This window comes from Chrysemys picta, chromosome 7, assembly GCF_011386835.1.
Source record: "Chrysemys picta bellii isolate R12L10 chromosome 7, ASM1138683v2, whole genome shotgun sequence".
Lineage (NCBI taxonomy): Eukaryota > Metazoa > Chordata > Testudines > Emydidae > Chrysemys > Chrysemys picta.
This window is the reverse complement of record NC_088797.1, coordinates 127,725,315-127,750,011: the sequence shown is the minus strand read 5'-3', so window position 1 is coordinate 127,750,011 and position 24,697 is coordinate 127,725,315. Positions and strand designations below refer to the sequence as shown.

The following is a 24,697-nucleotide window of genomic DNA, read 5'->3' as shown; positions in this document are numbered from 1 at the left end:
GACAGATCTCATAGAACTGGAAGGGACCCTGAAAGGTCATCGAGTCCAGCCCCCTGCCTTCACTAGCAGGACAAAGTACTGATTTTGCCCCAGATCCCTAAGTGGCCCCCTCAAGGATTGAACTCACAACCCTGGGTTTAGCAGGCCAATGCTCAAACCACTGAGCTATCCCTCCCTATAAAATCCTTGTTGAGGGGCTGACAGAAACTGGTTCTCCTTGCTTCAACCAATGTCCTTAATGGCCATACTATGACCATATAATGGGTATCCTAACTACTCTGTACTGTGCCTAGTTCAGCGGGTGTGTTCTACGGGTCCTGCCAGCTCAGCGTGGATTTCTCATTTACATAGAGACGTTCAGTGATGCAGCAATTTTCATAACGTCATAATATCAATCAGAAGTTATAATTTATGTAGACAGATTCCCTGATTCATCACAGGAGAGTTAGTAGAAATTGAAATATGCCAAGGGACTTTGGCAACATTTCCGAGTGCAAGAAAACAGAAATAGTCATTGGAACACCCAGCTCTACATCTCCTTTATGTTTAACATAACATCACCTTCTTGCAGCTGTCTCAGTGCCTGGCTGTGAAAGCAGCACCTAGATGAAGAGCCTCTGGCTAACGCTGGATCCAGGCAAGGCTAAGGTGATCCTGGTAGGAAGAAGGAAACTTTTCAGAGAACTTGCCTTCTCTATTGTAGAGGTATTTTGGATAGAGGATTTGCACTCGGCATAAGTCAGTCTGTAGCCTTGAGGCCCTTTTTAAACTCAATGCCATTGGGGCTCAAATAGTCATGGTGCAAAAAAGCCCCACCCACTTCTATCTGGGATTGGACAGAAAATCGTACTTAATTCTGTTAGAGACCCAGCCACAGTGATCTACGCATCACTGTCTTCTAGACTTGATTGTTGTAACTAACTATATCTGGGAATGAAGCCATACAGTAGCCTTTTGTCTTAGCAACATAGGTCATTATAAACACCTCATCCTGCTACTCCACTCTCTGCAGTAGCCCTGTGTTGAATACAGAAATTAGTTTATTTTTTTCAAATATTCAAAGCCCTTCCTAAGACCACCTTTCTCTTTGTCTGACCAGCCTAACATAGTGCACCAGAACAATGAAACTGTCAGTCGTTAAGGAAGACCTGAGTGTGGGATTTGAGGACTTCAATAACTCAGACATAGGTTAGGGGTTTGTTACAGGAGTGGGTGGGTGAGATTCTGTGGCCTGCATTGTGCAGGAGGTCAGACTAGATGATCATAATCGTCTCTTCTGACCTTAGTCTAAGATTCTATGATTCTGTGATTCATGCACCTTTCCCGACCATCCCATGTTGATGTCGGTGAAACGTCCCTTGTGATCCACCAGTGCTTGCAGCACCATTGAGAAGTACCCCTTGCAGTTTATGTACTGTTTGGCAAGGTGGTCCGGTGCCAAGATAGGGATATGGGTTTCGTCTATCGCCCCACCACAGTTAGGGAACCCAATTGCAGCAAAGCCATCCACTATGACCTGCACATTTTCCAGAGTCACTACCCTTGTTAGCAGAAGGTTACTGATTGCCTTGGCTACTTGGATCACAGCAGCCCCCAGGGTAGATTTGCCCACTCCGAATTGATTCCCGACTGACCGGTAGCAGTCAGGCGTTGCAAGCTTCCACAGGGCTATCGCCACTTGCTTCTCAACTGTCAGGGCAGGGGGAAAACAATTGTCAGGGCGGGGAAAAGCAACTCACAAAGTTCCATGAAAGTGGCCTTACGCATGTGAAAGTTTCGCAGCCACTGGGAATCATCCCATACCCGCAACACTATGCAGTGCCACCAGTATGTGCTTGTTTGTCGGGTCCAGAATCGGCGTTCCACTCTATCAACCTGCTCCACTGCCACCATGATGTCCCAATTGCCACATCCCGTGCTTTAAGGAACATCTGTGTCCATGTCCTCCTCACAATCTTCCTCGTGCTGGCGGTTCCTAGCCAGGCTCTGCACATACTGCAGGATAATGCGCAAGGTGTTTCCAATGCTCACAACGGTAGTGCTGAGCTGAGCGGGCTCCATGCTTGCCGTGCTACGGTGTTTGCACAGGTAACCCAGGCAAAAAGGAGCAAAACGATTGTTTGCCATTGCTTTCAAAGAGGGAGGGAGGGAAGGAAGGGAGACTGACAACATGTACCCAAAACCACCCGTGACAATGTTTTTGCCCCATCAGGCATTGGGAGCTTAACCCAGAATTCCAATGGGCAGCAGGGACTGGGATAGCTATCCACAGTGCACCACTCTGTGAGTTGATGCTAGCCATGATATTGAGGATGCACTCCGCCAACCTACTGTGCTTAGTAGGGACATACACGATCGACTGTATAAAATCGCTTTCTAAAGATCGTCTTCTGTAAAATTGACCTAATTTCATAGTGTAGACATATCGTCAGTTGCTATGGTGATGGTTGTGGATATTTTGAATAATGGTTTAAGGGGGATACTGGAGCAGTCTATTTCAAAGTTATATTTAAGAATTGTCAAGGTGGGCCTAGTCCAGGGGAAAGTTGCTCTTCTTTACTAGGTGTATCTATTAACTAGGTATATATTCATTTTGATAGAGAGAGATTCTGTAAAGACATCTGTACTGGGGAAATGAATAACTGTTTTTGCACTAAGAATAGATGCCCCTGTGTTTGGCTATTCTTCCCACTCCGGTTGTTTCAGAATCACCCCAATATAGTTGTGGAGAGTGCAAGTTCCAGTGTTGCCAACTCCAAGTGTTCAAAATCATGAGTTGGAGTGACCCCCAATATCACAGAACTTTATAATAATAATAACTCTTAATGTCGTCAAAGATGTGTGCGTGTGTGTGTGTGTGTGTGTGTGTGTGTGTGTGTGTGTGTTGTCCCAGCTCTGCACAGATTGCTGGCACAGCAGATCTCGAGCGAACTGCCCAATGACCACAAAATCTGTTAAGGTGCGAAGGAGCTTGGTCAGGTTTATTGTCAGCAAAGCATGGTCCTAGCTCCCTGGATCAATGTCTACAGTTACACTAGCTCATGTATGCCTGTGACAATGGACGCAGCTCAGTCAGTGGTAGGACTTTCCACTGTCCCCTCGGCTGGTCAAAGACACTCCCTCTGAAATGCATCTTTATACACCAAACAAGTTACGTATCACCCTTGACGCATCAGGGTGCCACCCTCTGATTTATTGGGGTGCCACCCATTGCCTTGTACTTGTAAGTTTGATCAAAACATCTCTATCCATCATGCTGTAATCCTGACCTTATCCTTTAAGATGGTTCAGCACGTTCCTGTTATCTTTGGGGAATGTGTTTATCGGGGTGTTCAGGTACCACCTTTCTGGAATGTGCTTGCGTGAATGCTTTGTCCTCCCATCTCTTAGGAATATGTGTTTTAGCAAAATCAGCCCTATGCTTGCCAAATTCTGTGAGCAGGGGCCCACTTCTTGCTCACAACTTAACTTTGCTCTTTATCATCAAGGTTTTGACTACTTTAGCCCAGGCCTCTGCTACATGGGCTTATGTTTCAGGCCCTCTTCCTACTACACTCTCTACTTGCTTTCGGGTGTCAGAGTCTGCAGTGTCCACAAATTTTCAAGCTGCTCGCTGTAGCCATGAGGGCTAGAAATTTACTTCATTTAAAAAACAAATATGGAAGTTAAAATTCTTGGGTAATGCAACCTCAGTAGCTGAAGCTTTTAATGAAAACACCAAACCTTGTGAGACCTATGCTAATCCTAATAGTTTGCAACACTGGAATTAATTTGGAATTACGCTAGTAAAATAGGACTAGAACCACAGTGGTGAAGCCCTGAGGCTGTGTGATGTGTCTGAATCAAGCAGAGAAGTCAGCTTGCATTCTGTAATGTCGGTGAATATGAAAGCAACTATAGAAAGTACAAACACGATTAATTACCAAAAAAACTAGAGTGTCTTCCCCTTTAACATAGCAACTGGAGTGTGAACTGATGGGGGAGAGGAAGTCAGTAAAGAGCAAACTCTCTCTCTCTCTCTCTCTCTCCCCATGGTGAAGGGATCTGTGATGTTATGGAAAATGGGAGGAGATTGAAGTAAAGGTAGAACTGAGGGTCAGCCTGTCCTGAAAGCAGGGAGGAGGGCATCTGCAGCCAGTCTGCAACCATTATCCAAAAACTAGTAGGCCTGGAAAGAAGAGGAGGGTGCAGGACGGGAAGCCAGCATGCTGCGTACTAAGTGTGGGAGTAGCACTGTCTGGCCTATGCTGGGGCTTGCCACCCATAAACCACTTGTTGACACTACAGTCTTAAAACTGGATTTTGTGCTGCAACGTGGAGTAGAGTTACATCAGCTGCTGGGACAGCAGGGTTGGAGAGGTGTGTGCTGGTGGGAGGGAAGAGCTTAGAGTGAGGTTACGTCAGTTTCTGAGATAGCTCTTGGTACGCTCTGGTGGAGCTGATGTGGCTTGTACTGCCAGAAGCTCTGGGATTGGCTGTTGCAAATGAGCTGTGTCTGTCTTTAGTTGAGACTGCAGAAATGTAGTCTGTCTCCTGCCTTCACTGCAATTGCTGCTGGCTTCACTGCTGCTTCTGTCAGAAATTTCTCTCACATCACAGCAGGACGTGTCAGGTACAGAAATGAATTCTCTAACTGTTCTGAATGCTCTGCACTTGGTCTGACACTTGCATGTGATAGGATTTATTCATAGCAATAGATTGCATCTGGTAGTCTGTGCTGAGTTAGCTAGACTAACTTCCTGTCTATGCTTGAGTGGTCTTTGTGCCTGCCAATAACATAGTTTGCCCCTTCACCAAAGTCTGTTCCATGCAGGTTGAAGGATAGTTTAGAGTAAGGATCTGAGAGTCTATTCCAAACTCTGCTGCAGATTGGCTGTGTGACCTGGGCAAGTCACTTAACTCGCAAAAGAATTGCATTTCGTATTTGAGATACTCAGATTAAAAGCACTATAGAAGAGTTTACTATATTTATTGTCTTACTAAAAAGAAAGGTAGGTTTTTCTTCCTCTTCATAGGGGTCCCTGATGCCTTTGGACGAGAGAAATCTGCATCCAACTTCTTGCTGGAATGGATTCCTGACATCCTGGGATACATATTCTACATTTCAGAGTAGCAGCCGTGTTAGTCTGTATCCGCAAAAAGAACAGGAGTACTTGTGGCACCTTAGAGACTAACAATATTCTACATTGTTCACGGCTGACCCTTGTAAACCATTATAAAGCCTGAGTGAATTTATTCACTAGCTGTGGGCAAGACCATACTTTATTCTGAGCCCCACTTGATGTGAATCATAGCTGTCTTTATACAACTAGGTTTCTGGGGCTGAATTTTCTCTTCCTTGGCTTAGCACAGAATCTCTTAAGGAAAGGATTGTTTTGTGGTTGGGAGGCTTTTAAGGTAACATCCTGTGTGTTTCAGGATTGAGCATTGAAAGAAATGCAGGTGCTTTTTAAAAAAATACACATTTAAATGCTTTTGTTTTAACTTAACTGTAAGGAAACTAAATACAAAAAAAGACTGCAACAGTAAGGTTAAGACTCTCAGTACATCAGGAAAAGCCAAGTAAAATCCCCAGGAAAGTATTGACTCTGCTTCATTGATCCCTTGTCTGTAGTATAGATGGTCTAGTGGTAAAGGTGGTAGCTTAGGAATTGGGAGACCTGGGTTCATTTCCTTGTTCCATCACAGGCTCCATGTGTGATGTTGGGCGTCACTTTTAGTCCTTCTGTTCCCTATCTGTAAAATGGGGGATAATAGTACTTCCCTACCTTAAGGGTGTTGAGAGGATAAATGTGATAAGGATTGAGATGTTCACATACTCTGGTGGTGTGGGCCATATAAGGACCATGGATAGATATGATCTCTAACACTGGGTAGCATTTTCTATCTGAAAAAATAACACAAGGGTGACTTCTCTCTCTCTCTCTTTTTTTTTTCCTCCCCTCCTCCCACATTCCTTCTTTTAAATTAGGGTTTCCAATATTTAGTGGAAAATTTCTGTAGCGTTTAGTTTTGGCTACCAGTCCAATTAATCTAGTCTATGCAGATATCATCCTCATCAACTTAATATTAATGTCTTCCAGAAGTGTATTAAGCAACATATCTAGCATATGTGACATGTTTTCTCCTTCCTTCCTCTTTCTCCTCAAGAGGAAAAATATATGAAATTAAAAAAAAATTGGTTTGTTATATCATATTTGTTATTGAAGGGAAGATAAAGAAATGTGCTTTGTACTTGGTATGGAAAATGGTGCGGTTTGAGTTGGTTCTTAAATCATGTCCATTCTGCAGCCTTCAACTAGCCCCTAAAAACCTGTCTCCTTCACAGATGAGCTTTTATCCCTGTGATGGACAGATCTTTTTGTAATCCTGGCCAAGATGCCTGAGTCTCTTGTATTTGCCTTGATAATAGATTTAAGTTCTTTTGACTATTCTTTCCCCTTCAAATGTCTTCCCCCTTTTCCACCCTGCTCTTGGCTTCCTCTGTTCCTTTTGAATTTATATTCTTCCCCCTCCTTTCCATACTATCTTGCCTCTGCCACAGTCTGTGTGTGATGCTGGTAAGTCTCTTAAACCAAACTTTTCACAGGTGGTCACTAATTGTATTCTCATTTTCTGGATGCCTGACTTGAGTTCCTCGGGTCTGATATGCAGAAGGGCTGAGCATTCACAGCTGTAACTGAAGTTGATGGAAGCTATGATTTGAACATTTAAAGAGCCATATAATGCTAAGTACTCTGGAAAAATTAGGTTTTAGGCATCTCAAATGGGCATCCAAAATTAGTGGACTCTTGACCTTTAATTGCTTTGTGTCTCAGTTTCCCAGCTGTAAAATGGGGATAATACCCTTTCACCTCACAGGATGTTTGTGAAATACTTAGATACTATAATGATAAGCGTTACAGAAAAGTCCATGAGGAAATTAATTCTGTCTTGGGTTCAAGTAGTGTGCGGTAAATAAGGCATATGGCCACACACTGAACAACAAAGAGAAAACTATTGAAGAGCTGCTCATTAAGTGAGCATAGTCTGTTCTGTGCACTGAACGAGGCAGGGGCCCATGAGAAAAAACAGCATGTGATCATGTAACTGAAAACTGTATCATAATTCAGCCCTCTGTATGTATGCATTAAGGTTGCACAAGCAAACTTCGTTCTGGCATTTCCTAACTTTTGAGTATTTGATTTTGCAATCTTTGTGTGTAATTTAAATACAAGACACGTGGATCACATATTGTTTAAATTGTGCACACTGGGGCTCTGCATCTGGCAGTGCGGTGGTCCGGTGGGGGGAGGGAGGGATCACAGAAGAAAGTCTGGAGTAATATCATTCTGTTGATATTACTGGTAGGCATCTTGCCATCTTTACAAGACACGTGGCAAGATAAATGCTTTAAATAGAACTATAGATGCCCGTATGTCACTCCATACACATTTTGTGATCAGTTTTGCGTTGCAGGATGCGTGGTGGTGTGTGCATGCCACAGAAGGCCTGCTGTGAATGCAGCTGGCAATTGAGTGCTCTTGGAGAAAGTGAAATCTGGTACATGCCTAATGCGACAGAGGATTTTGAGAAGGGCATGTACTGCTGGGTATCTTGGTGGGCAGGACTGGGTGTGTACTTTAGTGGTGGGAATAGGGAGGCAAGTTCACTGAGATTGATGAGACTTTTTTTCTTAACTTGCAGGTATCCTTCATCCTCCCAAACATCTCACAATGTTGTGTCGAGCTGCTCTGAGCCCCTCCTTCCGTTCCCCTGGACGATACCTCCTCTTCTCACCGCAGTACATCACAGCTGTTTCCCAGCCTTGTAAGTATCCAAGGGAAAGGACTTGTTTGTAATAACACTGGTCAAGGTATGTCTCTCAGCATCTCTTATACCCTTATCTTCACGCCTTCTTTCTGCGCCACGTCGGAGTTTATGGGCTGCCTTTCCCGTTTGTTCAAGACCCACTGGTGTTGGAGTGAACTGTAGACAGAGGTCTGGGTCCTTACTGCAACTTCCTTCCTCAGTACAATAATAATTATTCAAGCAAATGCCTGAGGTATCACCTTTTCCATTCTGACAAACCACAATTTCAGTCAAGAAATACTGGTGTTTTCTATGAATGCTGCTTACTTGCTGCCACCACCTCAAGATTGTATACAACAATAATGCCTGTCATATATGTGTTAGATTTTTTTCCTAAACCGAGGAGAGATTTAGAAGTAAAAATGGCTATATATCTCCTTCCCCAATTCCCGTAACAACCAGTTCTTTGAATGCTGTTCCTTATGTTTATTCCACACGTGGGTACGCCTGTGCGCCATACACCTGAGTCTGGAAATGCTAACAGTGTTCGTTGGCTTGCACGTGTGCAGTGGATTTCCTTGTGCTTCCATCTGAGGGCATAAGAGACAGTGAGGGCTGAGGCCTCTCCAGTTCCTTCTTACCACTGCATGGCCTGAGTGGGAATCCTGTGTCCTCTCTTCCACAATAACCAAAGTATCTACTTACCTGTCCTTTTTCCCCCCAAAACTCCACACTTCTGCCAAAGAGAAGAGACTTCGCTCCCTTGATGTCCGGCATGCCCTGGTGTTCAACCTGCAAAGTACCAAACCAATCAGGAAGTTACCAAGACTTTTTATTGCCATAGCAGAAAGTTCTTCAAGTGATTGCTCATGTCCATTCGATGTTAGGTGTATATGCTTGCCACATTCACCGATGCCGGAAGTTTTTCCTCAGTGGTATCTATAGGGGACCGACTCTGGCATACTCTAGAGTGGCGTGCATATGTGCCGGTATAAGGGGCGCTGCCGGCCCCCACTCCCCTCAGTTCCTTCTTACTGCCAGTGTCGGTGCTGGAACGCTCCGGTTTCTATTCAGTGGTTTTTTGAACTTTTGTGTAAATAGTTGTTAGTAGTTAGTTTGCAGTTCTTAATAGGTCTTAGTGAAAAGTCCCCTGAGGGACTTGGCCCAGGAAGGGGGCATGCCCTGTTCCCCGGGCTTTAATCCATGTGATAGTTTTAAGAAGCCCATGCCAATCAGTGATCAGCACCTAAGCTGTTTGAAGTGTCTGGGTAAGTCCCATATCTGCAAAAAGTGCTGCATTTGTAAGGGATTCAAGTCCTGGACCAAGAGGGAGAGAGACTTTAGACTTTGTGCACTCCTCATGGAGTCAGCGCTGGCACCGGCCTCAGAGCTGGCACATTTGGACTCAGTACAGAGTACGTCAGCATCGACGAGAAGCGCACTGGCACAGAGTTCATCTCGACACCGCTCCGTGTCTCCGGTATCAGCCAAAAGACATAGGAAGCACGCGGAAAGGGGGAGCTCCCCAGGCACCCGTAAGATCAAGGACAGGACAAAGGCGGAATCCAGACAGACTTGGGCTATCTCGCTGCCACTGGAGCCCAGCCAGGTGGCAACCTTGCCAACGGGGCCCATCCTGCCCCATGAGCTGCCCCCCCACTCCTGAAGATGCTGCAGGCAAATGGTACCTTATGGTGCCATCCACCCCAGAAGCCTTGCAGGCAGTAAGAGATATTTTCTCTCTCCTGGTACTGCCAACTCTGTGGGAGGAGAGGCCCAGGAACCCTGCCCTCCCACCCGCTTCAAGGGGAAAGCCGTCAATGGTGCCCCTACACAAGTCATCCCGAAGGTCCCTGGGACTGTGCCAACAATCTCCGGAACCACATCCCAGACCACAGATCCGAGACCAGACGAGTTACGGGTACCCATCGCCAGGGTCACAACATACAGTCGCCGGACCCGTGGTACTGAGCCGCAGGCGCATATTGTAGATCCCCGGAGACAGTCACCAGAGTCCCCTTGGCGCTCTCACAACCCCCAATGCCAGTTGCCGCGGGGTTATGGACGGTCCCCGCTCTCCCGATCACCAGAGACTGTGCACTGTGCCTGAAGCAGGTGGCATCGCTCCCAAGACTATTACCGGGCCGCTATACATCACTGATGGTTTCTGAAAGTGCAGCATGGTTCAGCGGGCTCCTGGTACCGCTCCCCAAACGGCAGGTGAGAGGACGCCAGATACAGTAGGGAGGCCTACCCTATGGTGGGGCCAATGTGGTTACCAGAAGAAGAGTATTCCTCCTCAAGCTTGGAGAGCGAGAAGTTGCTGGCCCCCATGGACCTGCCAACACCGACGCAGCCAGCAGGCCAACCTACAAGTGCATGGCCACAAGGTCAATGGCCAGGGCCCCGGCAGGGGTATAACCTGTAGCTTTCTCCGCAAGCTCGGGGACGTCGGAAGGACCTCCAGCAATAGCGGCTCCTCCCACCCCCCTGGGCTCGCAGATCAGGTCGAGCCAAGGGGCCCAGGACCAACCCCCTCCAGGGCAGGTGGTGCCTCAGACACAGGAAGCCTATCCCTCCCTCAGGGCTGGCCTCCTCCTCAGGATGAGGCAGTTGCAGGCCCATTGCAAACAGTGCCCCAAGATGATGTAAAAGCCCACCAGGAGCTGCTTACATGGGTCATGGTGAACCTGGAGCTAAAAGCAGAGGAGATGTCCAAACCAGCCTACTCCCTATTCGACGTGCTGGCCGCAGCACCATCAGCAAAGGTGGCCCTGCCAGTCCACGATGGGGTGATCAAAATTGTAAAGGCCCTGTGGCAGACCCAGTCATCCTTGCCACCTGTGTCCAAAAGGGCAGAGCATTAGTACTACGTTCCTGCAAAGGGAGTACTTGTATACACACCCATCCTCTGGGTCACTAGTGTTCGCGGCTGCCAACGAGTGCAACAGACATGATCAATTCAACTCAACTCCTGTACGGCAGGAAAGTTTATTCCACAGCCAGTCTACAGCTGCGGATAGCTAATCACCAAGCCTTGCTCAGCAGATATCACTTTAATGTATGGCAATACACAGCACAATATGCTGACTCGCTCCCACTGGACATGAAGCAGGAGTTCAATACAGTGCTGGAGAGGGCAGGGTGATCATGAGGGCCTCCCTCCAGCCACCTCAGTTGCGGTGGATTCCACAGCCAGAGTCATGACGTCGGCAGTCTCAATGATACGGGCGTCATGGCTGCAATAGTCTGGCCTCTTGGCAGAAGTCCAGCAATCAATCTTGGACCTCCTATTTGAGGGCTTAGCCCCATTTGCTGAACAAACGGCCAGCAAGTTAAACGGCCTGAAAGACTCTAGAGCAGTGGTGGCCAATCTGCGGCCCACCAGGGTAAGCTGATTGCGGGCTGCAAGACATGTTGCTGACGTTGACTGTCCACAGGCAAGGCACCCCACAGCTCCCAGTGGCTGCGGTTTGATGTTCCCAGCCAATGGGAGCTGCGGGAAATGGCGGTAAGCATGTTCCTGCAGCCTGACGCTTCCCGAGCCAGGTTCCCAAGGCAGACCAGAGAGGAACCAAGAGACACAAGGGCTATTGGCGCTTCCAAGGTCACAGCGGGAGCACATTTGGGCGCTAGTCGTGCCCCTCCTAAAAGCAGACAGTCATTTTGAAGGGATGCTCAAGGGCGACCTCCCAGTCTACAATCAGGACCAGATTATGTCTCGTCCCTTATTTTCCCACCGTTTGTTGCCTTACCTCCCCGCTTGGACCGCCATAAGCACCCACCGTTAGGTCCTCAATATGGTGGCAGCGGGTTATACCCTCCCGTTCTGTTCTATCCCACCTTCCCACCCCCCTGCCCCATCCCTCGTCAGGGACCCTTCTCACTCGCCCAGGAGGTGCAAACCCTTCTGTGCCTGGGGGCCATGGAGGAAGTTCACGTGAAATGAAGAGGGAAAGATTTTTACTTCCGGTACTTTCTCATTCCAAAGGCCAAAGGGGGCCTACGCCCCATCCTGGACCTGCGAGACTTCAACAGATATCTCAAGAAGTTAAGTTCCGCATGGTCTCCCTGACCTCCATTATCCCCTCCCAGGTATGTTAGCAACAAGAAGAAAGTCAAGGAAAGTGTGGGCCCCTTACTGAAGGAGGGAGGCAACCTGATGACCGAGGATGTGGAAAAAGCTAATGTACTCAATGCTTTTTTTGCCTCTGTCTTCACGAACAAGGTCAGCTCCCAGACTGCTGCACTGGGCAGCACAATATGGGGAGAAGGTGACCAGCCCTCTTTGGAGAAAGAAGTAGTTCGGGACTATTTAGAAAAACTGGACGTGCACAAGTCCATGGGGCCGGATGCGCTGCATCCGAGGGTGCTAAAGGAGTTGGCGGATGAGATTGCAGAGCCATTAGCCATTATTTTTGAAAACTCATGGCGATCGGGGGAGGTCCCAGATGACTGGAATAAGGCTAATGTAGTACCCATCTTTAAAAAAGGGAAGGAGGAGGATCCGGGGAACTACAGGCCAGTCAGCCTCACCTCAGTCCCTGGAAAAATCATGGAGCAGGTTCTCAAGGAATCAATTCTGAAACACTTAGAGGAGAGGAAAGTGCTCAGGAACAGTCAGCATGGATTCACCAAGGGGAAGTCGTGCCTGACTAACCTAATTGCCTTCTATGATGAGATAACTGGCTCTGTGGATGAGGGGAAAGCAGTGGATGTGTTGTTCCTTGACTTTAGCAAAGCTTTTGATACAGTCTCCCACAGTATTCTTGCCAGCAAGTTAAAGTAGTATGGGCTGGATGAATGGACAGTAAGGTGGATAGAAAGCTGGCTAGATCGTCGGGCTCAACGGGTAGAGATCAATGGCTCCATGTCTAGTTGGCAGCCGGTTTCAAGTGGAGTGCCCCAAGGGTCGGTCCTGGGGCTGGTTTTGTTTAATATCTTTATTAATGATCTGGAGGATGGTGTGGACTGCACTCTCAGCAAGTTTTGCAGATGACACTAAACTAGGAGGTGTGGTAGATACACTAGAGGGTAGGGATCGGATACAGAGAGACCTAGACAAATTAGAAGATTAGGCCAAAAGAAACCTGATGAGGTTCAACAAGGACAAGTGCAGAGTCCTGCACTTAGGACGGAAGAATCCCATGCACTGCTACAGACTAGGGACCGAATGGCTAGGTAGCAGTTCTGCAGAAAAGGACCTAGGGGTCACAGTGGACGAGAAGCTGGATATGAGTCAACAGTGTGCTCTTGTTGCCAAGAAGGCTAACGGCATTTTGGGTTGTATAAGTAGGGGCATTGCCAGCAGATCGAGGAACGTGATCGTTCCCCTTTATTCGACATTGGTGAGGCCTCATCTGGAGTACTGTGTCCAGTTTTGGGCCCCACACTACAAGAAGGATGTGGAAAAATTGGAAAGAGTCCAGCAGAGGGCAACAAAAATGATTAGGGGGCTGGAGCACATGAGTTATGAGGAGAGGCTGAGGGAAGTGGGATTGTTTAGTCTCCAGAAGAGAAGAATGAGGGGGGATTTGATAGCAGCCTTCAACTACCTGAAGGGGGGTTCCAAAGAGGATGGAGCTCGGCTGTTCAGTGGTGGCAGATGATAGAACAAGGAGCAATGGTTTCAAGTTGCAGTGGGGGAGGTCCAGGTTGGATATTAGGAAACACTATTTCATTAGGAGAGTGGTGAAGCACTGGAATGCATTACCTAGGGAGGTGGTGGAGTCTCCTTCCTTGGAGGTTTTTAAGGCCCGGCTTGACAAAGCCCTGGCTGGGATGATTTAGTTGGGAATTGGTCCTCCTTTGAGCAAGGGGTTGGACTAGATGACCTCTTGAGGTCCCTTCCAACCCTGATATTCTATGATTCTATGATCCTGGAGACTGGTACGCCGCCCTCAACTTAAAGGACGCATACTTCCACATATCAATATTCCCTGGACACGAGATTTCTGCAGTTTGTGGTCGGGCAAATGCATTACCAATTTCCAATTCTCCCGTTTGTCCTGGCAACAGCACTGAGGGTGTTTACAAAGTGCATGGTGGTGGTCGCAGCCTACCTCAGGCATTGGGGGTCCAGATCTATCCCTACCTGGACGACTGGCTTATCAAGGTGTGACGTTATTGATATAATCTGGGACCATATAGATCATAGTTGCAACTAAAGTCCTGTAGTGGCATGCAAATCTTGTATAAAGGGGGTCAAATGGGGTGTCTAAGACAAGGTTATGGTTTACTGGTTATGATTATGCTGTCTATATGTGTGTATCAATTTTGTAGTTGAAGTTATAAATATTGGCTCTATACTGTCTGTATTTCAAACTTATGCTATGCTGCTGGGTGACATCCCAGACAAACTGGTGTTAGCTCTGCCTAGCCTGCTTGATGGCCCATTAAGGACCATAAGCTATACAGTGGACCCATTGAGAGAAGGCAAATATGCCTTGAGACTCAGCAAACTATGCAGGAACTTGCCCATGTGACTCCAGACTCCATTTTGCTGTGATTTTCCACAGTAAGAACAAAGAGGTGTTCTTACACCTGGAAAAGACTATATAAGGCTAATGCCTCATCTCCATCTTGTCTTCAATCCTGCTTCATACCTCTGGAGGAACTTTGCTACAAGCTGAAGCTTTGAACAAAGGACTGAGGACCCATCCCAGCGGGGGATGTATTCCAGAGACTTGATTTGAACCTGCAGTTTATTTCATCGCTGCTGCAAGCCTGAACCAAGAACTTTGCCATTACTGTATGTAATTGATTCCATTTAACCAATTCTAACTCTCATCTCTATCTTTTTCCTTTTATGAATAAACCTTTAGATTTTAGATTCTGAAGGATTGGCAACAGCGTGATTTGTGGGTAAGATCTGATTTGTATATTGACCTGGGTCTGGGGCTTGGTCCTTTGGGATCAGGAGAACCTTTTTCTTTTACTGGGGTATTGGTTTTCATAACCATTTGTCCCCATAATGAGTGGCACTGGTGGTAATACTGGGAAACTGGAGTGTCTAAGGAGATTGCTTGTGAGACTTGCGGTTAGCCAGTGGGGTGAGACCAAAGTCCTCTTAGTCTGGCTGGTTTGGTTTGCCTTAGAGGTGGAAAAAAACCCAGCCTTGGGCTGTAACTGCCCTATTTGAGCAATTTGTCCTGAGTTGGCACTCTCAGTTGGGTTCCGCCAGAACCGCATCGTCACACAAGGGTCGTTCCGAGAGGTAGGTATGGCACAGTATCGAGGTGCTGTGAGCCACCTGTCAACCTGGGCCTGTTGATAAATGAACAAAAATCAATATTGGTCTCCGTTCAGAGGATAGAGTTCATCAGAGCAGTCCTTGACTCTACTTGAGCCAGAGCATTCCTACCTCAAACCAAGTACACAGCCATGTCCGGTCTGATTGCCCAGGTCACCGCATACCCGCTCACCATAGCTCGGGTTCTCTCGGCTGGGAAGTGTACGTCGGTACCCTCAAGACTCAAGGGGTATGGTTACAGGAGGAGCTGTCGCTTCACATAAACGTAAGAGAGTTCAGGGCCATTCGCCTAGCATGCAAGGTGTTCCTGTCCCATCTGTCTGGTCGGGTGGTGCAGGTTCTGATGGACAACACAGTCTCCATGTTCTACGTCAACAGACAAGGCCGCAGTGTTCCCTCTAATTTTTTCCCAAGCATATGTGGAATTCATTTTGTTATGTGCACCAATATGTGACACATCACCTCCATATTGGTGCACATAACAAAATTCATGTGCTGGGGTGGAGCCCAGGTGTTGGACTGTGGGATGGGACTCAGGCCTGCGGGGGCGGGGTGAGGGCTCAGGCTGGGGGTGTGGGCTCTGGGGTGGGGCTGGGGATGAGGGTCAGAGGGTTGGACGGGGAGGTGAGGGGCTCTGGGGTGGGGCTGGGGGTGCGGGGCTCAGGAGTGGGGCAGAGGGTTGGGGTGGGGCTGGGGATGAGGGGCTTGGGGTGCAGGCTGCCCCGGGACTAGCGGGGAGAGAGGACTTCCCCCAGCTCTCTCTCCCCATAGCAGCACCTGTGCTGGGTGGGAGAGGCGCCTCTCCCCACTGTGGCAGGTCCAGGGCTGGGCTGGGTTGGGGCCAGGGGAGGGGCGCCTCTCCCATGGCCAATGGGAGCTGCTGAGGGCAGTGCCTGAAGCAACAGCCACACACACCCCTGCACCCCTCTTCCACCAGGTTCCGGACGCTTCCCAGAGCGGTGCGGGGGAAGGGCAGACAGAGAGCCTGCCCTGCCCCTGGTGCACGTCGGGCCAGAGCCCACCCCCCGAACCCTTCCTGCAGCCGAACCCCCTACCCTGAGCCCCCTGCCGCACCCTGACCCCCGCCGCACCCCTCACCCCTCCTGCACCCCACACCCATTTGGACCTAAAGCCTACTCATCTGCAACTTTGCAATTCTGAATTGCAAACTATCAGGCCCTGACAGCAAAATATGAACTATACCAAAATTAACACCTTTATTGACCATCTTCCAGAATCACAACAGGAGCAATTTCAAGCCATTATCAATGAAGGGCAGTTAGTGGCCAAAACAGCACTCCAGACCAGGCTTGATGCATTTGATATAGCAACCCGGTCCATCTCAAAGTGGTTGTGATGCTGCGAGCTTTGTGGTTACATCTCTTGGGCTTCCTGAAGGAGGTGCAAACAACTATGTAGAGGACCTCCTCTTTGAGGGCTCAAAGTTGTTTGCTGAGAAGATCAATGCATCGCTCCATATACTAAAAGAGTCCAGAGCCACTTTTTGGTCACTGGGGATTTATACACCCGGATAAAAGAGAAAATTTAGTCCTCAGTCTTCTCACAGACCGCATAAACCACAATTCCTGCCACAATGCTACTATGAACCTCAGAGAGAGAAATTCAAATTCCGGAGGTGCAAACCACCAGAGACCCAGTCTTCAACATTGCAATCTGCAACTGCAAATCATCAGTTTTGATGTCTCGGTCAAGGCCCCAAGAGACAACCCCCTTCGATATCAGCTGCTACTTCACAACCATTTGCATACCTTTGGCTGCCATCTTGCCCTGTTCCACCACAACTGCGAATATATAACATCAGACAGATGGGGCTTGGAAATTGTCTCCAATGGGTATTGGATCCACTTCACCCCCATCCTCTTCAGGTACCCTTCTCATAAGACTCTGTTGCGACAGGAGATAGATCACCTTCTCCATTTAGGCGCCATAGAACTCGTTCCTCTACATCTCTGTGGCAAAGGTTTTTACTCTCGATATTTCCTAATCCCCAAGAAAGAGAGGTTGGAAACCCATACTAGGCCTCATGACTCTGAACAAATATGTGAAGGCCCAAAAATTCAAGATGGTCACATTAGTAACGATTTTTCCATCTCTGGAACAGGGAGATTAGTTCTCAGCACTCGATCTCCAAGACGCATATTTCCACATATCCATCCTACCATCCCACAGACGATTCCTCAGGTTTACTCTGAGTCAAGACCATTACCAGTACAGAGTACTCCCCTTTGGCCTTTTGTCAGCTATCAGGGTATTCTCCCTGGTACAATCTGTAGTGGCAGCTCATTTGCATGCTGGGGGATATCATGATCTACCCATAGCTGAATGACTGTCTCCTCAAGTCCCTCTCCTTTGAAGAAGCCCTACAGGCCAGACGTATTAATGAACCTGGGCCTGCAAATCAACGTACAAAAATCGACCTTAACTCTGGTACAACATTTTGGGATTTATAAGGTCTGACCTCCACTCACAGCAAGCAAGGGCACTCCTTCTGCAGCACAGATTTTACAACCTGTGCACACTTAGAGTTCAAGCCATCCCTCAACCATCAGCCAGACATTGCCTCCAACTTCTGGGGCACATGGCGGTTGATATATTTGTAGAACCTCATGCCAGACTCCACATGAGGTGGGCACACCATGCATTTATATAGAGGCAATATGATATTTTCTGTCTTATTATCTATCCATTTCTTAATGATTCCCAACATTCTGTTTACCTTTTTGATGCAGCTGCACATTGAGTGGATGTTTTCAGAGAACTATCCACAATGACTCCAAGATCCCTTTCTTGAGTGGTAACGCAGTTTTAGGCCCTCACTACAGAAGGCCAGACAGTTGCCAAGGCATCTCTCCAGGCCTCACATGATGCCAGCAACACAGCTGCACATTCCATGGCTACTGCTGTAGTCATGTGCTGAGCTTCCTGGCTGCAGTCTTCTGGCCTCCTCCTGAGAAGTACAAAATACTGTCAAGAACCTCCCTTTGAGGGGCCTAAGTTTAAGTGATGCCACAAATGGGTCTCATCAGTTTCTCAAAGACTTCTGGGTAACATGATATGATCTTTGGGCCTCTATACGCCTGTGACAAAAAGAAAATACAAGTATCAGAGGGGTAGCCGTGTTAGTCTGAATCTGTAAAAAGTAACAGAGGGTCCTGTGGCACCTTTAAGACTAACAGAAGTATTGGGAGCATAAGCTTTCGTGGGTAAGAACCTCACTCACATCTGAAGAAGTGAGGTTCTTACCCACGAAAGCTTATGCTCCCAATACTTCTGTTGGTCTTAAAGGTGCCACAGGACCCTCTGTTACTTTTTAAAGAAAATACAGTAACTCCCAGATGACTCAACAGTCTTGCCATGTCCACTGTCAGCCCACCGGACAGGTTGACATCCCTCCATCCCACCCCCAGAATAAAGCCCAGATTTACTAAGAAAGGGCCCTCTTCTACAATAACCTCTGAGTTGGTGACACCTTCAAAATGTCTGTTTTGACCTATTCGTAGAGTCATGAGCTACCTACCCCACATCCTACATTATGCCTCTCTTCTCCCCAACCCCCTCACCCCCCCCCCCCCATGCTCACCTCTAAGGGAGAGGTAATCCCCAATCTTCCTGGAAGTTCATCGCCTCAGACAGATGGATCTTAGAGGTGATTTCTGTAGGCTATTCCATCCAGTTCAGCTCCTTGCCCTCCCTGTCCCTCTTCCTCGTCCCAAAGAAAAATAGGGCGTGGAGAACAATTTGGACCTCAAGACTTTAAATGTCTTTTAAATGTCTCTGTTCTCAACAGTTCAGAATGGTGACTCTAACAATGATAATTCCCTGCCTGGATCCAGGAGATTGGTTTGTTTCCCTCAACTTTCAGGATGCTTTTTTTTCGCATTGCCATTGATCCCTCACACAAATAATTTGTACATTTTGTGGTACGCAGGAACCACTACCAGTATCACATTTTACCCTTTGCCCTTTCCACTGCCCTGGACTCTTCTTCTGCATACTTACCCAAGAGAACAGGAGTACTTGTGGCATCTTAGAGACTAAAATTTATTTGAGCATAAGCTTTCGTGGGCTACAGCCCACTTAATCGGATGCATAGAATGGAACATATAACAAGAGTGTGTGTGTGTATGTGTGTATGTGTGTGTGTATATATATGTGTATATATAAAAATAAAATCATACATACAGAGAATATGCCATACCAGCTCTAAGAGCCTAATTTAATTAAGATGACCTGTTATCGGCAGGAAAAAAACTTTTGTAGTGATAATCAAGATGGTCAATTACAGACAGTTGACAAGAGGTGTAAGGATAGTTATCATAAGGAAATAGATTCATAGTGTAATGACTCAGCCATTCCCAGTCTCTATTCAAGCCAGAGTTAATGGTATCTAATTTGCAAATCAATTCAAGCTCAGCAGTTTCTCGTTGGAGTCTGTTTTTGAAGTCTTTCTGTTGCAAAATTGCCACCTTCAGGTCTGTTACTGAGTGGCCAGAGAGGTTGAAGTGTTCTCCTACTGTTTTTTGAGTATTATGATTCCTGATGTCAGATTTGTGTCAGTTTATTCTTTTGTGTAGAGACTGTCCGGTTTGGCCAATGTACATGGCAGAGGGGCATTGCAGGCACATGATGGCATATATCACATTGGTAGATGTGCAGGTGAACGAGCCCCTGATGGCATGGCTGATGTGATTAGGTCCAGTGATGGTGTCACTTGAATAGATATGTGGACAGAGTTGGCATCGGCTTTGTTGCAAGGATAGGTTCCTGGGTTAGTGTTTTTGTTGTGTGGTGTGTGGTTGCTGGTGAGTATTTGCTTCAGGTTAGGGGGCTGTCTGTAAGCGAGGACTGGTCTGTCTCCCAAGATCTGTGAGAGTGAGGGATCGTCTTTCAGGATAGGTGTTTGCATGGCACTGTTGTAGCCGGCGTTGCAAGATATTTACATGCCGGATGCACTAAAGATTCATCTGTCCCTTGATGCTTCAACCACTATTCCAGAGGACATGCGTCCATGCTGATGATGGGTTCAGCTTGATAACGATCCAAAGCAGTGTGGACCAACACATGTGCATCATTTCATCATCTGAGTCAGATGCCACCAGCAGAAGGTTGATTTTCTTTTTTGGTGGTTTGGGTTCTGTAGTTTCCACATCAGAGTGTTGCTCTTTTAAGACTCCTGAAAGAATGCACCACACCTCATCCTTCTCAGATTTTGGAAGGCACTTCAGATTCTTAAATCTTGGGTCACGTGCTAAAGCTATCTTCTTTGCATTTTGTCAAATTTGCAGTGAAAGTGTTCTTAAAACGAACAACATGTGCTGAGTTATCATCCGAGACTGCTATAACATGAAATATATGGCAGAAGGTGGGTAAAACAGGGCAGGAGATATACAATTCTCTCCCAAGGAGTTGAGTCACAAATTTAATTAACACATTTTTTTTAACTAGCGTCATCAGCATGGAAGCATATCCTCTGGAACGATGGCTGAAGCATGAAGAAGTATATGAATCTTTAGTGCATCTGGCACATATATATCTTGCGACACCAGCTACAACAGTGCCATGCGAATACCTGTTCTCGCTTTCAGGTGACACTGTAATTAAGTGGGCAGCATTATCTCCCGTAAATGTAAACAAACTTGTTTGTCTTAGCAATTGGCTGAACAAGAAGTAGGACTGAGTGGACTTGTAGGCTCTAAAGTTTGACATTGTTTTGTTTTTGAGTGCAATTATGTAACAAAAGCACCTACATTTGTAAGTTGTACTTTCATGACAGAGATTGCACCACAGTACTTGTATGAGGTGAATTGAAAAATACTATTTCTTTTGTTTATCATTTTTTACAGTGCAAATATTTGTAATAAAAAATATAAAGTGAGCACTGTACACTTTGTATTCTGTGTTGCATCAGAAATCAATATATTTGAAAATGTAGAAAAACATGCAAAAATATTTAATACATTTCAGTTGGTATTCTATTTAACAGTGCAATTACTTTTTTAATAATTAATTTTTGAGTTAATCACGTGAATTAACTGCGCTTAATCGACAGCCCTATAATAAATATAAAAATGAAGAATGTAAGTTTTGCTATTTAATTGCTTTAATGAATATGTATAAATATAGTATATCCACTTGGTTAGCAAAAAATAGTACCAAAGGCTATATTTAGTTGCAAATAAATGTAATTTAATGATTATCAACCAATGAGAATCAATGTTTCTTTAGGAAAATAAATAAAAAGTACAAATATGAAACATGAAATTTAGTTATTTTAATTGCTTTGATTAAATCAGTCCACCCTGCTACATAGGATAGTCCCTTAAGGCAAACGGGACAACCAGTTGCCAATGTTCAATTTGCAGCATCTGTCAAAAAAGCTAATAGAACGTTAGGAACTATTAGGAAAGGGATTGATAATAAAACAGTAAATATCATAATGCCGCTATAAAATTCATGTTTTGCCGACACCTTGAATACTGCGTGCAGTTCTGGTTGCCCCATCTCAAAAAAGATATATTCGAAATGGATAAGGTACAGAGAACCACAACAAAAATGATTGTGGGTATAGAACAGCTTTCATATGAGCAGAGATTAAAAACACTGGGCCTATTCAGCTTGGAAAAGAGATGACTAGGGGGTGCATGATAGAAGTCTATAAAATTGTGAATGGTATGGAGAAAGTGAATAAAGAAATGTTTTATTTACCCCTTCACAACACAAGAACTAGGGGGTCACCCAATAAAATTAATAGGCAGCAGGTTTAAAACAACAAAAGGAAGTACTTCACACAGTGCATAGTCAACCTGTGGAACTCATTGCCAGGGGATGTTCTGATGGCCAAAAGTATAAGTAGATTCAAAAAAGAACTAGATAAGTGATGGAGGATAAGTCCATCAATGGCTATTACACAAGATGGTCAGAGATGTAACCCCAATGCTCTGGGCATCCCTAAGCCTCTCACTTCCAGATGCTGGGACTGGACGTTTGCCCTGTTCTTTTCATTCCCTCTGAAGCACCATTGGTCTGACCCCAGTATGGGTCCTATACACTGCAGTAGGGTATCAGGCCCAGCGATGGCTTGCATTGCTTCTTTCTCAGTCACTTGGAAACTGGATACATTCCAGGGGCTCGGAAGTCAGAATACTGAGTGCACGTTGTGGGATTTTAGGTTCAAGATGGGGTAATCTTGACAGATAAGGGGTTGGGGGAGGTCTGAACTAAATGTTCAAAGTTGTAGGTTCAACATTTGGGAGTGTGGGATCTCTCCCTGTCTTTCATGTGGTGGTTGTTTGTTTTTGTTTTTTAACCACAGATTTGCCTGTCAATAAGCTGGTGTTGAGGAATGAATCTATCCGTTGCTGGAGCAACATCCCGTTTATCACCATGCCCCTCAGTCGTACACATGGCAAGTCATTTGCACATCGCAGTGAGCTGAAGCATGCTAAAAGGATTGTGGTGAAGCTGGGTAGTGCTGTTGTGACTCGAGGGGATGAGTGTGGATTGGCTCTTGGGCGGTTGGCATCTATTGTTGAGCAGGTAACTTTATGGCTAAAAAACCTAGTGCTCTTGCAAACTGGCTAGTCCAATGTCTCCTTAAAGTTTGTATAATAAAACTTAGCAGGAGACTTTAACTGCAGCTTTTATCATAATGTGGCAAAACTGAGGTGTATGCAGAGGGGGAAGATGTAGTGAGGGGGGTTCGTGGCCTAATATACCTAAAGAATGGTGCAAGAGGAGAACCTGCAGTATGCAGAAATAAACCTAGTGGGAGTTCCTGCTGTCAGCTGGAGAAGGAAGAGCCATCAGGGAATGAGGGAGAACATTATGTCCTGGGATGCAGTTGGAAGTGAGTATCTCTTGTTGCCACTTCTTTTTGTTGAAAAATACTTGTGGAGTATAATCCCAGTGAATAGTGTTCTATCAGGGCTTCACTGATAATGTTTAAATTGCTCTGTCTGACACCTGAATTACACAGTAACTGGCACTTGATACATTATGAATGTATAATAATTGAGTTAAATAAAACTCTTCCATATCCAGTTAAAATTCTAGTTAACAAACTCTACCAGTTGGCATCTAGTGAGTTGGTCTTACTTCTGCTACACTGATGATTCTTATCCTAACAGGCTCTCTTCCCAGAAGGCTGCAGTGCTTTGTGAATCCATCCCCTTTCTCAGTGCCTCACCCACTTGGCTTTTCATTCTAGTGACATGAGTTTAGTTAACATCTTCCCCTCAAGAAAGCTTAGCATTAAAATACAGTTACTTGGATTTATGTTGGGGAAGCTTATGAAGATTGTGGAAGATTCACATGGTCTGTTCTGAAGACTTGAGTAGGTTTCTCCTCAGTGGCCTGTGCGATACTTCTCCTTACCCACGAGCAGATGTGATATACTAAGTAACCCCACAAACCAGTCTGAGAGAAATATTCCCACAAGGTGATCTCAGCAAAAGGAAGGTAATAAGATAGACCCAAGAGGCAATTGGGGGGGAAGGCAGCACTAACATTCATGTACCAGGGAGGAGTAATGTATTCTGTGTCCCTTGGATATGTACATGTTTCCCTTGGGAAAAGACTCTGAAGGCCTCTTATTTTACATGCACCAGGAATGGATGGGATCCATACAGTAATTTGAAGAACAGGAGTACTTGTGGCACCTTAGAGACTAACAAATTTATTAGAGCATAAGCTTTCGTGGACTACAGCCCACTTCTTCGGATGCATCCGAAGAAGTGGGCTGTAGTCCACGAAAGCTTATGCTCTAATAAATTTGTTAGTCTCTAAGGTGCCACAAGTACTCCTGTTCTTCTTTTTGCGGATACAGACTAACACGGCTGCTACTCTGAAACCATACAGTAATTTGCTTGTGTTGCCGAAATGAAACAGAAACCTAGCTGTAGAGGGACAGATCTAGTGTATGCTTGATGGGTGTGTACAAAACCTTGTTGCATTAAGGAAGTATATGGTACTTGATTTGTGAAAGGAACTAGGGAGCCAGGTGCTGGGAGGTAGAAGGGGCAAAGCATGATGTGTTTGCATGGTATAAGAAAAGACAGATTCTCTACATCTCAGATGTAGCATTGCTGTTTAAATATGAGCTGCGGGCATGGGTGGCCAATGATAAGTCTGGTAATAGGATATGGGCTGCTCGCCTCTAGTCTCTGCTTAAAATCACACCAGCTCTGGCTACCATCTGATGCCTGTCCTGTGGCTTGATTAGTCCAGGTGCTTACATTAGAAAAATTGCTACCGTGATGGGGTCAAGTATAGCAAGGGCCATACAAGCTCTCTCCTAGAAGGAGGGCATCTTGCATTGTTACTTGCTTACCGTTTATGTTCTTTGGATAAGCAGAAGACTTCAGTCTCCAGGAATTGATGAGGCACAAAATGCTCTTAAATTGTACAAAGAGGGAGAGTGGAATCAGTAAGCTAGTAATTTTCCTGCTCTAGGTCCTGATCTTTGATTCTCCACATCTGTAGGTGTCAATGCTGCAGAATCAGGGTCGGGAAATGATGATAGTCACCAGTGGTGCTGTGGCCTTTGGAAAACAGCGATTGCGCCATGAGATCCTGCTTTCTCAAAGTGTGAGGCAGGCCCTCCATTCAGGACAGAACCAGCTAAAGGACATGGTG

The 24,697-nt window shown here is 46.1% G+C and overlaps 1 protein-coding gene across 13 annotated transcripts in view; it reads left to right on the top strand.

The window, feature by feature from the left end:
• The window catches only part of ALDH18A1 (aldehyde dehydrogenase 18 family member A1), a 105,847-nt gene that overhangs the window by 21,573 nt on the left and 59,577 nt on the right, over positions 1-24,697 (top strand). For 11 of the 13 annotated variants that reach the window (XM_065552710.1, XM_065552704.1, XM_008179809.4 and 8 more), the window contains 3 exons: positions 7,687-7,809; positions 22,377-22,600; positions 24,545-24,694. In XM_065552710.1, coding sequence (XP_065408782.1) covers positions 7,716-7,809; positions 22,377-22,600; positions 24,545-24,694 — 468 coding nt within the window. In that variant the 5' untranslated portion in view covers positions 7,687-7,715. Of the gene's footprint in view, positions 1-4,402; positions 4,613-7,686; positions 7,810-22,376; positions 22,601-24,544; positions 24,695-24,697 lie in introns of those variants that run through there. The other 2 variants (XM_008179811.4, XM_065552711.1) reach the window with 2 other exon arrangements.